Genomic DNA, 13,455 nt, shown 5'->3' on the forward strand with positions numbered 1-13,455 from the left:
TATAAACTTGTACTAATATGTGAAATGTATTTTTAATAGGTAGAAGTATAGGTACAGATAATGTATGTAGAGATAGACTGGAAAAGACCATCATTCTTTTTACTAAAGTGGTAAGTTTTTTTTTAATCTTAATTATGTTTTCTCAAATGAAATATAGATATTTGAATTTAGTGAAGAAAGTGATGTTTTTTAAGCATACATTTTCGATTCAGTGTTAAAGTAACATTTTCTTACTGTGTACAGGAAAGCTAAAAAAGCCCTTTGTATCTTAACACCTTTAGAAGGCATATAATAATTAAATTTATATATACCATATATCATAATATATAAGTCACCTGGATGTAAAAAAATCAGTTCCAAAAGAGAAGTTGATTTCTCTAAGTCTCATTATTCTCAAACCCACTGGAAAAAGCAGAGATAAAAAAAGATAGTGCAGCACAACATAAAGCAGGTAACATGTTACAATAGATAATAGCAAAAAATCAGTATGTTCATAATGACAGTTTATCATCATTAATATCACATATCTTTTGAATAGAATCATATGGGTGCACTGTCTGAGGCAATATGTATATATTTCACATAAAATTATTTTATAAAAAAATTAATGGATATAGACAGCCAAATCCACAACATGGAAAACTCTACAGGAAATTATCTGTTACCTCAACAAATAAGTAACAAGAAAAAAAAAAGAGAACCGGCACTACTGAATCCTTTTTCAAAAAACCAACTATAAAACAATTTGTGAGGGAACTTTCCTGGTGGTTCAGTGGTTAAGAATCCCTTCCAATGCAGAGGATGGGGGTTCAGTCCTTGGGTGGAGAACTAAGATCCCATATGCCACATGGCATGGCCAAATAAAAAAGTAATAATTAATGAAATTCATGTTTATGATCTCATGACTTTATTAAAGCTTTTGAAATTGGAACATTTTACATGTGCCTCCAACTAGAATGTGTTAACATATTCCTTTGTTTCTATACACCTTCTCCCATATTTCTTAGAAATTTCTAGTTAGATAAGAAACTTGATCACATTCAGACTTTTCTTTTTTTTTTTTTTTAATGATGGGGGGAATAGAGTAGGGTGACAATGACAAGACTATTTTATGGGTGATGCTGTGTATTTCCTATTGCATCACATCAGGAGATGCACAACATCTGATTGCTTTAAATTGTTTATTGAGTTATTAAATTCTTCAACAGCCTTTCCCTTGATTCTAGCAGCCATTGATGATCATAGCTTAGATCTTTTGTTTGAATAGGGGTTGCAAAATAATGGCATTCTAATTCTATTAATTATTCCTTTTACATTTATTAGCTGGAATTCTTCTATATAGAAGAAATCTCTCTCATCAACTATTTGATACATTGAGATGCAGTTGATGCAGGATACATTTTTTATTATTTGCCTTTATTATTTTTTAAAGGCCTTTCTTGTACTTTTGGTATCACATTTGCTGATTGATATCAAATTAAGTATGAAGTAAGTTTATTTTGAATCTTGAAGTAGAAATAATAGAAAGTTCAGGTGATGAGATACAATCTGATTTTTTTCACATTGTATGATATACCCCAGGAAGTATATTACATGTGAAACTGGACTTCCCACCAAGGTTCCAAACTTGCTAAGTGTTTATTACCAGCTATTAGATGTACCTATGAATGATTATATTCCTGTGTGAATTTGAAGAAAATAAATTAAATTTTTTTCTTTATAGCTTTTGGACTTCTTGGATCAGCATCCCTTTTCATTTACTCCTCTAATTCAGAGATCACTGGAATTTTCTGTAAGCTATGTGTTTACAGAAGTTGGTGAAGGTGTTACATTTGAACGATTCATTGTCCAGTGCATGAATCTTATTAAGATGATTGTCAAAAATTATGCTTATAAGCCATCCAAAAATTTTGAAGGTAATGCTTTCCTGGTAGTTTTTTTTCATTTCCTTATTTTAATCTTAGTGTGAAGTAATTGATATTTTTATGTAAGTTTTTTGAAGTTCATTTAAGTCTGAGAAATGAACTATTGCTGGGACATGAAATAGAGATAAGGATTAGAACTTTTGGTATATAAATGCCAGCTTTTATAAATCATACAGTGCATTTAGTAAACTACTGTCTTTTGTAACAGTAGAACTTCAGTTGAAGCCTAGGGTCTTTTAAGAATTAAGTACTCCAGTAACCGCTATAGCTCGTTTGTAGACTGTATTTATTTGTACAGTTTTCTTTTGACCTTAGATAAAATGATTCTAGGCAGGTTAAAGTTGCTTCTAGAATAAGTTAAACTGTTATATTGCAGTTGACCCTTGAACAACACAGGGGTTAATGAGTATAACTTATAGCTGGCCATCCGTATTCACTGTTCCTGTGCATCTGGGGAATTCAGCCAACCCTAGACCATCTATACTGTAGTTTAGTATTTACTGTTGAAAAATATCTGAGTGTAAATGGACTCAGAAAGTTCAGGAGTCAACTCTGTTTGGAGTTGATTCATGTGTGTGTTTATCACAATGAATGAGAATGTCTTGTAGAAGAGAGAGAGAGAGACATATAGGTAAGTCACTTCAATATGATGTGATAATATAGGATGGAAATGTACCAGCTGTAGTGGTAAGACAGAAGCAAGACTGATGTGTGTGTGGTATAAATAAAAGCAAGAGCATCTTTGAGATATGTCTATAATACAAATGAAAATTTATATACCACTATTTAGAAGGTATTCTTAAATTTATTTGTTTCACTATCCAGCATTGGTAGAATGCTTATCTGTATAATTAACTTGGAAATTTTATTTTTCTAGATAGCAGCCCTGAAACTCTGGAAGCTCATAAGATTAAGATGGCATTCTTCACATATCCTACTTTGACAGAGATATGTAGAAGATTAGTCTCTCATTATTTTCTGTTAACTGAAGAAGAGCTGACAATGTGGGAAGAAGATCCAGAAGGCTTTAGTAAGTATCAGTTTTTCAGTTTTTGCATGAATTTTTCCTCCCTTTCATCAGTAGATATCATTTATTTGATGATAGATATAATAACATTGTATTTTAATGTAGTGCTTTTGTTCTGAGAATATAACTTTCAAAAGTTAGTTTATCCTCTCTTTATTAGTCATTATTACAAATTGAGAAGCAGAAAATGAATTACTTGTGCAACTATATAGAATTTTTTCCAAAAAGATAAAATTTTTTAGGGTTATATCATAGTTTAAAACAAAAATATAAAATTAACTGTCTTTCTCTGTTATCAGATCACTTTCTACTCTGTGGTTCATTGTTTATTATTTTTTATTTGTAGACATTTTTACTTCAGGAAGTAGTTCGGAGATGAAAATTTCTAAATTGCTGAATGGATTACCTATTTAAGATATTTTAATTTAAAATTAATTTTTAGATGATTAATATATTTCTATAGGAGATCTTTTTTAAAATATAATTTTATTTATTATTTTACTTTTGGTGGGTTCTTCTCTGGTTGCGGTGCATGGGCTTCTCACTGGGGTGACGTCCCTTGTTGTGGAGCGTGGGCTGTAGAGCACGTGGACTTCAGTGGTTCTAGCGGGAGGGCTCGGTGGTCCTAGCGGGAGGGCTCGGTGGTCCTAGCGGGAGGGCTCGGTGGTCCTAGCGGGAGGGCTCGGTGGCCGCAGCGGGAGGGCTCGGTGGCCGTAGCGGGAGGGCTCGGTGGTCCTAGCATGAGGGCTCGGTGGTCCTAGCGGGAAGGCTCGGTGGTCCTAGCATGAGGGCTCGGTGGTCCTAGCGGGAGGGCTCGGTGGCCGCAGCGGGAGGGCTCGGTGGCCCTAGCGGGAGGGCTCGGTGGTCCTAGCGGGAGGGCTCGGTGGCCCTAGCGGGAGGGCTCGGTGGCCGCAGCGGGAGGGCTCGGTGGCCCTAGCGGGAGGGCTCGGCGGCCGTAGCGGGAGGGCTCGGTGGCCGTAGCGGGAGGGCTCGGTGGCCGTAGCGGGAGGGCTCGGTGGTCCTAGCGGGAGGGCTCGGTGGCCTAGCGGGAGGGCTCGGTGGCCCTAGCGGGAGGGCTCGGTGGTCGTAGCTCCTGGGCTATTGAGCACAGGCTCAGCTGTTGTGGATCACGTCCTTAGTTGCTCTGCAGCATCTTCCTGGATCTTCCTGGACCAGGGTTTGAATGCGTGTCTCCTGCTTTGGCCAGTAGATTCTTTACCACTGAGCCACCATGGAAGTCCTGTAGGAAGTGTATTTAATCTACACTATCAGGGCCTTTGTATGCGTGTCTCCTGCTTTGGCCAGTGGATTCTTTACCACTGAGCCACCATGGAAGTCCTGTAGGAAGTGTATTTAATCTACACTATCAGGGCCTTTGCTACAGAAAATCAAGGAGTTGTGTGCTTGATAAAGTAGGGTGTGAATAAAGTGTGTGTGTGTCATTTATTAGGTTGGTGCAAACATAATTGCAGTTTCTAACCATGAATTTTAAATCAATGTAAATAGGCTCAAACACACCTTTATTAATCAAAATAGGAACCATTATAATCAACACATTCTTTGCTTATGAGAAATAAGTTTGTTTATTCCTATAACATAAAAATCCATGCTTTGGGATTTGAAAAACTCCTAAGGAAAGCATATTCTGCCTCCTGCTGGTTGTGGAAGCATTTTCTTTGCACAAAGTTGTTGAGATGCTTGAGCAGTGGTAGTCAGTTGGTGAGAGAGAGGTCAGGTAAATATGGCTTCAATGGTCCTCTCAATTGGTTGCTGTCAACTTCTGATGGCTGGCTCCTCATCTTCAAGACTCTTGTTTCCTTTGCAAAATTTCTTGAACCAGCAGTTCATTGTATGTTCATTAGCAGTTCCTGGGCCAAATGCATTGTTGATGTTGCGAGTTGTCTCCACCGCTTTTTGACCCATTTTGAACTCAAAGAAGAAAATCACTTGGAGTTGCTTTTTGTCTAGTATCATTTCCCTAGTGTAAAATAAATATAAACAGCAAGTAATAAGTCATTAGCAATAAAACATAGAATGAAAAATGTACACTAAGGTGATGGATAGCATAACCATGTTTATTTAAGATTGCATTACAGTATAGGCAAAGTTCAACAGTGGAAAAGCACAATTACTTTTGTACCAACCTAGTACTCCTGCCGTGGTCAGGTATAGGCTAGGTTTTAGCCTCTACTCATCCCTTTGACTGGATGCCTTTGTGTAGTTTTACACATATGTCTCCAATGTTTTAAAAACATCATAAACATTTTTGTAAGACTTACCTTCTTTTTGGTTTAGAAATATTTTAATTCATTTAGAACATACAGCACTACATTATATAATGCATATTTTTTGTTTTTGCTTTTTCTCGTAGCTAAACTCTTATGCTTCATATTGCTTTTTTAATGTAGTAATACCATATTATAACATGAAACATTAAATCCCCAGAGTTTTAAGAGTTCTGGAAATATTTTACTTTAAATATAGAAAATTTATGGAGAATGTGACGAATTATTTAAACTTGTAAAACATCACTATTGTATGAAATGATTCTCAGGATTGTAATGACAGTGTATCAGGTAATGTCACAGACTCAGAGAGTGACAAATATTTTGAGCTTTTCTCCATACAGAGTGTGTGTGTGTGTTTGTTTTTTGGATGTGGCATGTGGGATCTTAGTTCCCCGACCAGGGATCGAACCCATGCCTCCTGCCTTGGAAGCCTGGGATTTTCACCACTGGACTGCCAAAGAAGTCTTCGTACAGAGTTTGTAATGAAAGTGAGAATGCTTGTGGTTATGAGCACTTTGATGTACACAGATGTCATCTGTAACTTATGGTAAAGAGATCTTTGTAAGGCCTTGTGTTCAGGCCTCAACTGTTTGCTCAGTGTTATTTTATAATAATTTGCAGCTGTATTATATTGATATTACTGAAAATCTTGGTTTTCCAAACTGAGATTTTAGAAACATTATTATTGCATTTGTGGAGAGCATCATTTGTCGTATTTTTAATTGCAGCAGCGGAAGAAACAGGGGGAGATTCTTGGAAGTACAGTTTGAGGGTGAGTATTGATTGAAAGAAAAAAATAGGGAAAACGGTAATGCTTCTGTACTTTTTTTTTTTTTTGCTACTGTAACTCTTAGTAGAGAATGATACTATATTGAAGATTTCAAGCATTAAGTCAGGTAGGAAACAGTTATTATTGCAAGAGTCCATATTTGAGAAGAAAGCACCTAATTAAATTATGAACTTGAATCTGAAATTTTTTTGTTAAGTTGGAGATTTGCAATCTGAATTTTTCTTCATTTTATAAATTGGAAATAATTGTCATTGCAGAAATAGGAAATGTTTTTGAAAGTTACCTTTTTTGGCTAGAAACATTTTTTTCCTCTTAAATATTTCAGTAATTATACAGCTTCTCTGGTACATTATTTCTCTTAACTACCTAGTATGAGTTTCAGAGACCAGCCCATTGCTTTCAGTTATAGAATTTTTTAAAAATATACTTTATTGATATGGCTAACATTGAGGACGGTTTATCAAATGTGGACTTTGAACTGTTCTTTTTTGAAGACTTTTGTTTATATAATTTGCATTACCTGTTTCATAAACTTCTATAGAACTTAAAAGTTTTATAAAAAATTTTTTTACTGCTCTTAAGTTTTTAAAACTTTCTCTTATGGAAAATGTTAAACATATTGAGAGACAGAATAATATCATGAATTCTTCTATATTCAAAACCTGTCTTATCAGTTATCAACTCGTGGCTAGTCTTGTTTTGTATGAGTACTCCTTCACCCACTTGGATTATTTTGAAGCAGATATCTGAGATGATGTATCATTTCATCTGTACACATTGAAGTATGTACATCTGTATTTGATTTTAAACATAAATCACAATACCTTCAAAATTTAATTGTATTCTATTTTATGAAACATCTAGTGATTTAGTACTTTTAAGAATGACAATGAGTCATCCTTTTATGTAATTAACATTGTGATTTCTGTTTTTAAAATTTATTTTTAGCGGGAGGATAGTTGCTTTACAATGTTGAATTGGTTTTCCGCCACGTATTACCATGAATCAGCCGTAGGCAGACACGTGTCTCCTCGCTCTTGGACCTCCCTCCCTCCCCCTCCCCCGCCTAAGCTGTCACAGAGCGCCAGGCTGAGTCCGGGCCTGTGCACCAGCTGGCCGTTAGCTGTCTGTTCCCCGCAGGGGAACACTGTGATTGCTTGTACACCTTGTGTCTGTTAGAGAAAAGACAGCTCTGCGGTGAACTGAATTCATTCATCGCTGTTGTTACTTACGTCACTGCCACGAAAAATAAATAATTTTTAGCATACTAATTCTTAAGACAGTCATTTATAGTTCTGAATCTATAAGTAAATGTGGTTCCAGATTGCTTTTTAAATTTAAAGAATTAAGTAAAATGTAAATGGAAAATTTTCCTCTCTGTTGTTTTGCATTTTTGAATGTATAATGCCAAATGATTGAAATAGTGAAATAACTTTTCCATGTTATGAATGAAATTATTATAATTTAATTTTATTTCCCATTGGGTTTATGAAAAACCCTAATAAACTTTTTTCAAAAAAAATCAAGAATTGGAAACATAATCAGAGTTTTAAGAGTGAGTATTCTTTGTGTTAATGTAGAATTAAGCATTGCAATATACCCTTGTTTTCATTAGAAACTTATTTTTTTCCCAACAGCCATGCACTGAAGTATTATTTATAGATATATTCCATGAATATAATCAGACTCTAACTCCTGTACTTTTAGAAATGATGCAAACACTTCAAGGTGAGGTATATTTTGTGATATTTTGATTTATCTATTAATCAGTGTTCAAAAAATATTTTGAGTTCCTGCTATGATGTATTTCCTAGATCATATACCAGACATGAATTTGAAAAAGACTGAATGTGTGCTTTTCTGAAAGAGTAGCCTTCAAAATAGAAAACAAGAATGGCAGCTCACAAGTGAGATAGGCCTTGATTGTGATAGTTAGATTTTGCTCTGGTAAGCATACTAAAATAGTGGGCAGTAATGTATATTGCTTGGGGGGGAAAGAATCTATTTGGAGCATGTTGTGAGAAGTACTGGGTGAAAAAGTTAAAATAGTAAATGTTAGCTTCATGATGGTGGCAGTGGGAGTGGAAAGAATGTAATGGATTTAAGACAGAATTATGAAGTGAAATGGGTGGTGCTTGATCTTTGTACACAAGTAATTATTTAACTATTAAAAGTGATTTGTCATTTCTGACTATTCTGATATAGTGTAAATTTCACGGAGGAGGCCATGAATACATCTTTTTTTCTCACCTTGCTCCCAGGGTCTGGTACACACAGTAACTGTTGATTGATTAACTTTTGGCAATTAACTGACACTGCTGGGCAAGGGAATCTTACACAGATTATTTGATTGGTTTGGGCAGGAGTCGAATTGTAAGGGATCAACTGTTGAGTGGGTGGTAATGTAAGGAAATGAAGGTAAGAGGATCTCCTGTAGAGAATGAGATTCTTGATCTTGTTTGTACTATCAGAGGGTAGCTCACTTCTTAGGCTTTTGTTTTCTCAAAAATCTAATGGAGTGCTCCTGCTTAAATTGTAAACCAAGGGAGTAAATGAGCTATGCATCAAGTTTTTTGTGTTCATTTAAAAGATAATGTGAGCATTCATTGTAGTTTGATATAGATTGATTTCTGATGTAGTTATTTACTAATTTCTTAATGCAACATTATAGATTCTTAAATTTGGTAATGTACTGCTGAAGTTACCTTTTTTGTTGTTGTGTTTAGAACATTATTTCCATTTTCTCCCATCCATTTATTTTTATTAAACCACTTTAGGAAAGTGGTTAAGCTAATTAGGTTACCCTCTGATAAGTTGCTCTATGATGGTAAGGTTTACAGTGATTTTAGAGTTATTTTCTTTCCAGTTCTGGAGTGATTTACTTATTTAGGGCTGTATGCTTAAGAAGTCATATTTAACAGCAGAAAAGTGCTTTGGTAAACTTGCTAGGAATCTTTCTGTCGTAAAGAAATGTGCTTACTGAGTAAACTAAACTGTGTTCTTTGTGTCTTAACTGTGGTCGTCTCCTTCTGGATAGCCGTGCAGGGACTGCCAGCTCTTTATTCTGGTTTTCATATTACATTTTTCATTTTGTTTCATTTCTCATTTACATTTTTCATCTTGTTTCATTTCTCATTTACATTTTTCATTTTGTTGTCAAATCTTTAATGTATTGTCATAACCTGGCTTATTTTTTATATTTAGAAAAATAAAACTTTTTGTATGAAATTGCCTATTCTTGTTCTTTTTTTTTTCCTATTGTGGGATTCATCTTTTTATTCTTTTTAAAAATTTTCTCTTATAATCAGGATATAATACAGTAGTTAGCAGTTTTACATATATTTTTCTAGAATGTTGCTTGATATAACATTTTCCAAGTATGTTACAATGGTTTCTAAAGCTGTAGTATGGCTTTACGTGTTGTAACTGTCTTCTCTAATGACGATGAGAACAAAACTTAAACTTTCTCTTATATATTTAATATCCACAAAATATATTGTAGTTAGCTGAACTGAGAAACTAACAAATTGAGTTTAAGTGATTTTTAAAAACTAGTTTTAATTTACCCTTGCTGATACTTGTTTTTTCAGGTCCCACTAATGTGGAAGATATGAATGCACTATTAATCAAAGATGCTGGTATGTTAAATGAAAATGATTTAGAAGCATTGATTTCTTCAGTAGGGTGTATCTGTTTTGTGGCAGGTGTTACACTGCAAGAGTTGGATTACAAGGATATCTAAAATTTAGGAATTATCTGGTGATGGAGAGTGAGCAAACAGTTGATTATGACATAGTACCACTTGATTAATGCTAAAATAGATGGTAATCAGGTACAGTTGATTATAACATAATATCAGTTGATTAATGCTAAAATAGATGGTAATCAGATAGTGCTGTGGAAAACTACAAGGTATTAATAGTTTTGGTGTACCCATTGAGCATCTCCTAAAGAAGTATTCTGTGAGGACACAGGATAAGTGAGAGTTAATAAGTGATGAAGGGTGGTTCTGGATAAAAGGAGCAGTATGGACAGAAGCTTGAAGGGAAGAGGGACAAGCACAGTTAACTTTTGAATTGGGAGTATTTGATTTAATTGGAACATAGCGTTTAAGGGGTTGTGGTGAGAGAAGAGACTGGAAAGAGGGTTATCAGGGACCATAGCATAAAATCTTGCATCCATTTGGAAGTGAATGTTATTTTTGTAATTTGACATGAATAGTTTTAAGTGAATGTAACTTTCTCTTTGAAAACACTGAATATTTAAGAAAAACATAGAGTGATGTAATTTAAATGTTTCTAAAATGTTTGTTTAAATAATTTCCTGGATTAACATATTGTAGATTTCCATTTATTAACTTATTGCATATTTCAAAGTAGTCTTTAAGACTTATTTTTTTAAGACTTATTTTCTTACATAAGGACAGTTAGCATTTGGCCCAGTATTTGAAATTAATTTTTTTTTAATCTTCTTCTTAGTGTATAATGCTGTTGGATTAGCGGCTTATGAGTTGTTTGACAGTGTTGATTTTGATCAGTGGTTTAAAAACCAGCTTCTTCCAGAATTGCAAGTCATTCACAATAGGCAAGTATAAAACCTTGTGTTTGTTATACACTTATCTTACCTTACTGATTTTCTAATGAAGACTAGGTGTTAAAATTGCCTAAAATTTTTAAAAAATCATAGTATGACTTAGCTAATAGTGTCTAATGTAGAAAGGAATAAGACTTGAATTTATAACTGAAAAGCAAAATCATTTGTTATTATGTTATTTTACTTCAAATGTGAATTGTGACATGTGTTAAGCATTTGATAAGATAGTTTGCAGGATGAAATTTTATGCAAAGATAATGGAAGATAGGGGTCTCTGAATTCTAGACGAAGATTATATACAAAAGGAAGCCAGTTAAGATTTAAGCAGAGATAAGGGTTGATGTCAAAAGGATCATAACCAAGTAACATCCATGAAAAGTGGCTGTCTGAGGATCACAGAGCATTGCAAGTCTGTGGGGAAAAGAAATTCCAGTGGCACTATGGCAGAAAGCATTTGGACACACTTGAGGCTTGTATTAAGGTGTCTAATTCAGTAGTCAAGATCAGTCTGACAACTTAGTAAGTAGGACTTCTGTCCGATTTTAATTTTAGGTAATGAAAGAGTAAAATGGAAGGGGAAAGGGCATTTCATAATTTGTATAAATTTTTCTGCATTTAAAATTAGACACTTAAAAATTTTCAAGAGCCTTTTTTCTTATTTTGAATTGGGAAGTTCTAGGGATTTATTTTTGTAAATGTACTTATCAGAATGCTTAGCATACAGTCATAGTTAACATGGCTACCTTAATACATGAATAGAGAACCATTTGTGTATGGATCATTTTATAAATATTTAGAGCAAGAATTATGAGCTAGAGATGCTTTAAAGGTAATTTTCACCATTAAGTAGCTATCCTTTCAGTTTTCAGTCATTTATTCAATCATGAAATGTTTTCAGCACTGGGATTTGCTGTGTCCTGTCAGGGCAGTGGTGATTAAAATGTTTTTCAAGTCTGCCCTCTGGTTGCTCGTGAGCCTTTGATGGAGAGACTAGCCTTCAGTATTGAGACAGATTTGCAATTTGATTGTCCTTAAATCCCAGAGGCTATTTAGTCTAGACCCGTGCTATCCAGTACAGTAGCTGGTATATATGGTTACTGAATACTTGAAACGTACTTAGTGCAAGTGAGGAAATGACTTTAATTAACTAAAATTTGAATTTAAAAACTAAAGCAGTGTTAAATATATATTGATGACATATTGAAGTGATAATATTTTGAATATATTGCAATAAGTGAAAATGTTAAATTTTCACATGTATCCTTTACTTTAATGTGGATACTAATAAATTTAAAATTGCGTATTTGGCTTACTTTATGTTTCTTTTGGACAAAACTGGGCTAGACCCGTATTTCTCAAACTTTAATATGCATATGAATCACCTGGTGAACTGGTTAAAATGCAGGTTCTAAGGTCCTGGTCAGATTGTGTGATTCTGTAATCCTTCCGGTAATGATCCTGCGGTTTGAGACTCACACTGACCCCTACTATTAACTCTGTCATCTTAGAATCTGAACCTTTCTGAGCTTCATTCTCTTTGTCTCGAGTGTTGAATGTGGTAATCCCAGAGATCTCAGTCCAAAATTGAAGACTCTGTGGTTCCTTCATTTACTGTACTCTATACGAGTCTTGTTTATTTCTATCTCTGTGACTGTTCAAATTGTCCCTATCCCTTGAAAAGGCATTTTTTTCAGTTTTCTGCCCCAAATACTATTTATCTTAGTGAAGTGAGTGCAAATTGCTCAGTCTTGCCGACTCTTTGTGACCCCATGGACTGTAGACTCTCAGGCTCTTCTGTCCATGGGATACTCCAGGCAAGAATACTGGAGTGTGTAGCTGTTCACTTCTCCAGTGGATCTTCCCAACCCAGGAATCGAATCCAGGTTTCCTGCATTGCAGGCAGATTCTTTACCGTCTGAGCCACCAGGAAACGCTATTCAAATCCCATCTCCCTCTGCCCGCTCTTCTCTCTTATGTTTCTGCAATCCTAAAGTTTTGTGGTCTTTAATTCTTTTAGATATGTTAAACATTAAGATTGTAATTTTCTAAAAGGTGTGTTATATTCATTAGTTTACTACATGGTCACCCAGAAATATCATCTTGCCACTAAAATAAATACCGAGAGTTCGTGTCTTGGACACACATGGTTTTTCCCTTTGCCTAAAGAACCTTCATTTTCTTTAGCAAAGATGGCCATAGAGAAACAAGTGTATGTGCATGTTACTGTAAATGTCTTAAGTCTAGAAATTTCTCACAGTGTTTTGAAAATAATCTTTGTGAGATGAACAGAATTGGAATTAGAAAATTGAATACTGGAGTTCCTTTATTTTCATTATTATTACTTTTTGGAGCCTCTCCTGCCTCAGGGTTTGGGACATCAGCTGCTTACACCTGTTAAGATGAACTCTTTTTGGTTACTTGAGGAATAGAAGTGAATTTGGCTTTTATGTACATATCTATGTTGTAAATACTTAATATAAAATAATCAGATTTATAATATGTCTGCTAAGAATTTTCAGTTTTTTAGATCAGAACTTTGTTGTTAGTATTTGTACTGTGGTACATTTAAAAGTAGCTTTTAGATTTTTATATAAAATGCATATTGCTTTCTTATTACATTTTAGATTTAAATGATAAAATATGCTTAGTGAAATAGGCTTCTTAAAATACTTCATGTTTTAACTGCATGGTTTTCCCATCTAGGTATAAGCCATTGCGGCGCAGGGTGATTTGGCTCATCGGTCAGTGGATTTCTGTGAAATTCAAGTCTGACTTAAGACCCATGTTATATGAAGCAATATGTAACTTGCTTCAGGATCAAGACTTAGTGGT

General features: G+C 34.6%; 1 protein-coding gene across 1 annotated transcript in view; it reads left to right on the plus strand.

Moving 5' to 3' along the window:
• The window catches only part of IPO11 (importin 11), a 196,246-nt gene that overhangs the window by 54,623 nt on the left and 128,168 nt on the right, over positions 1 to 13,455 (plus strand). Inside the window, exons 9-16 of the mRNA XM_020879101.2 lie at positions 40 to 110; positions 1,724 to 1,916; positions 2,803 to 2,955; positions 5,969 to 6,012; positions 7,668 to 7,758; positions 9,621 to 9,668; positions 10,509 to 10,614; positions 13,327 to 13,453. Of these exons, the coding sequence (XP_020734760.1) occupies positions 40 to 110; positions 1,724 to 1,916; positions 2,803 to 2,955; positions 5,969 to 6,012; positions 7,668 to 7,758; positions 9,621 to 9,668; positions 10,509 to 10,614; positions 13,327 to 13,453 (833 nt within the window). The remainder of the gene's footprint in view (positions 1 to 39; positions 111 to 1,723; positions 1,917 to 2,802; positions 2,956 to 5,968; positions 6,013 to 7,667; positions 7,759 to 9,620; positions 9,669 to 10,508; positions 10,615 to 13,326; positions 13,454 to 13,455) is intronic.

Source organism: Odocoileus virginianus, chromosome 14 (assembly GCF_023699985.2).
Source record: "Odocoileus virginianus isolate 20LAN1187 ecotype Illinois chromosome 14, Ovbor_1.2, whole genome shotgun sequence".
In the NCBI taxonomy this organism is placed as follows: domain Eukaryota; kingdom Metazoa; phylum Chordata; class Mammalia; order Artiodactyla; family Cervidae; genus Odocoileus; species Odocoileus virginianus.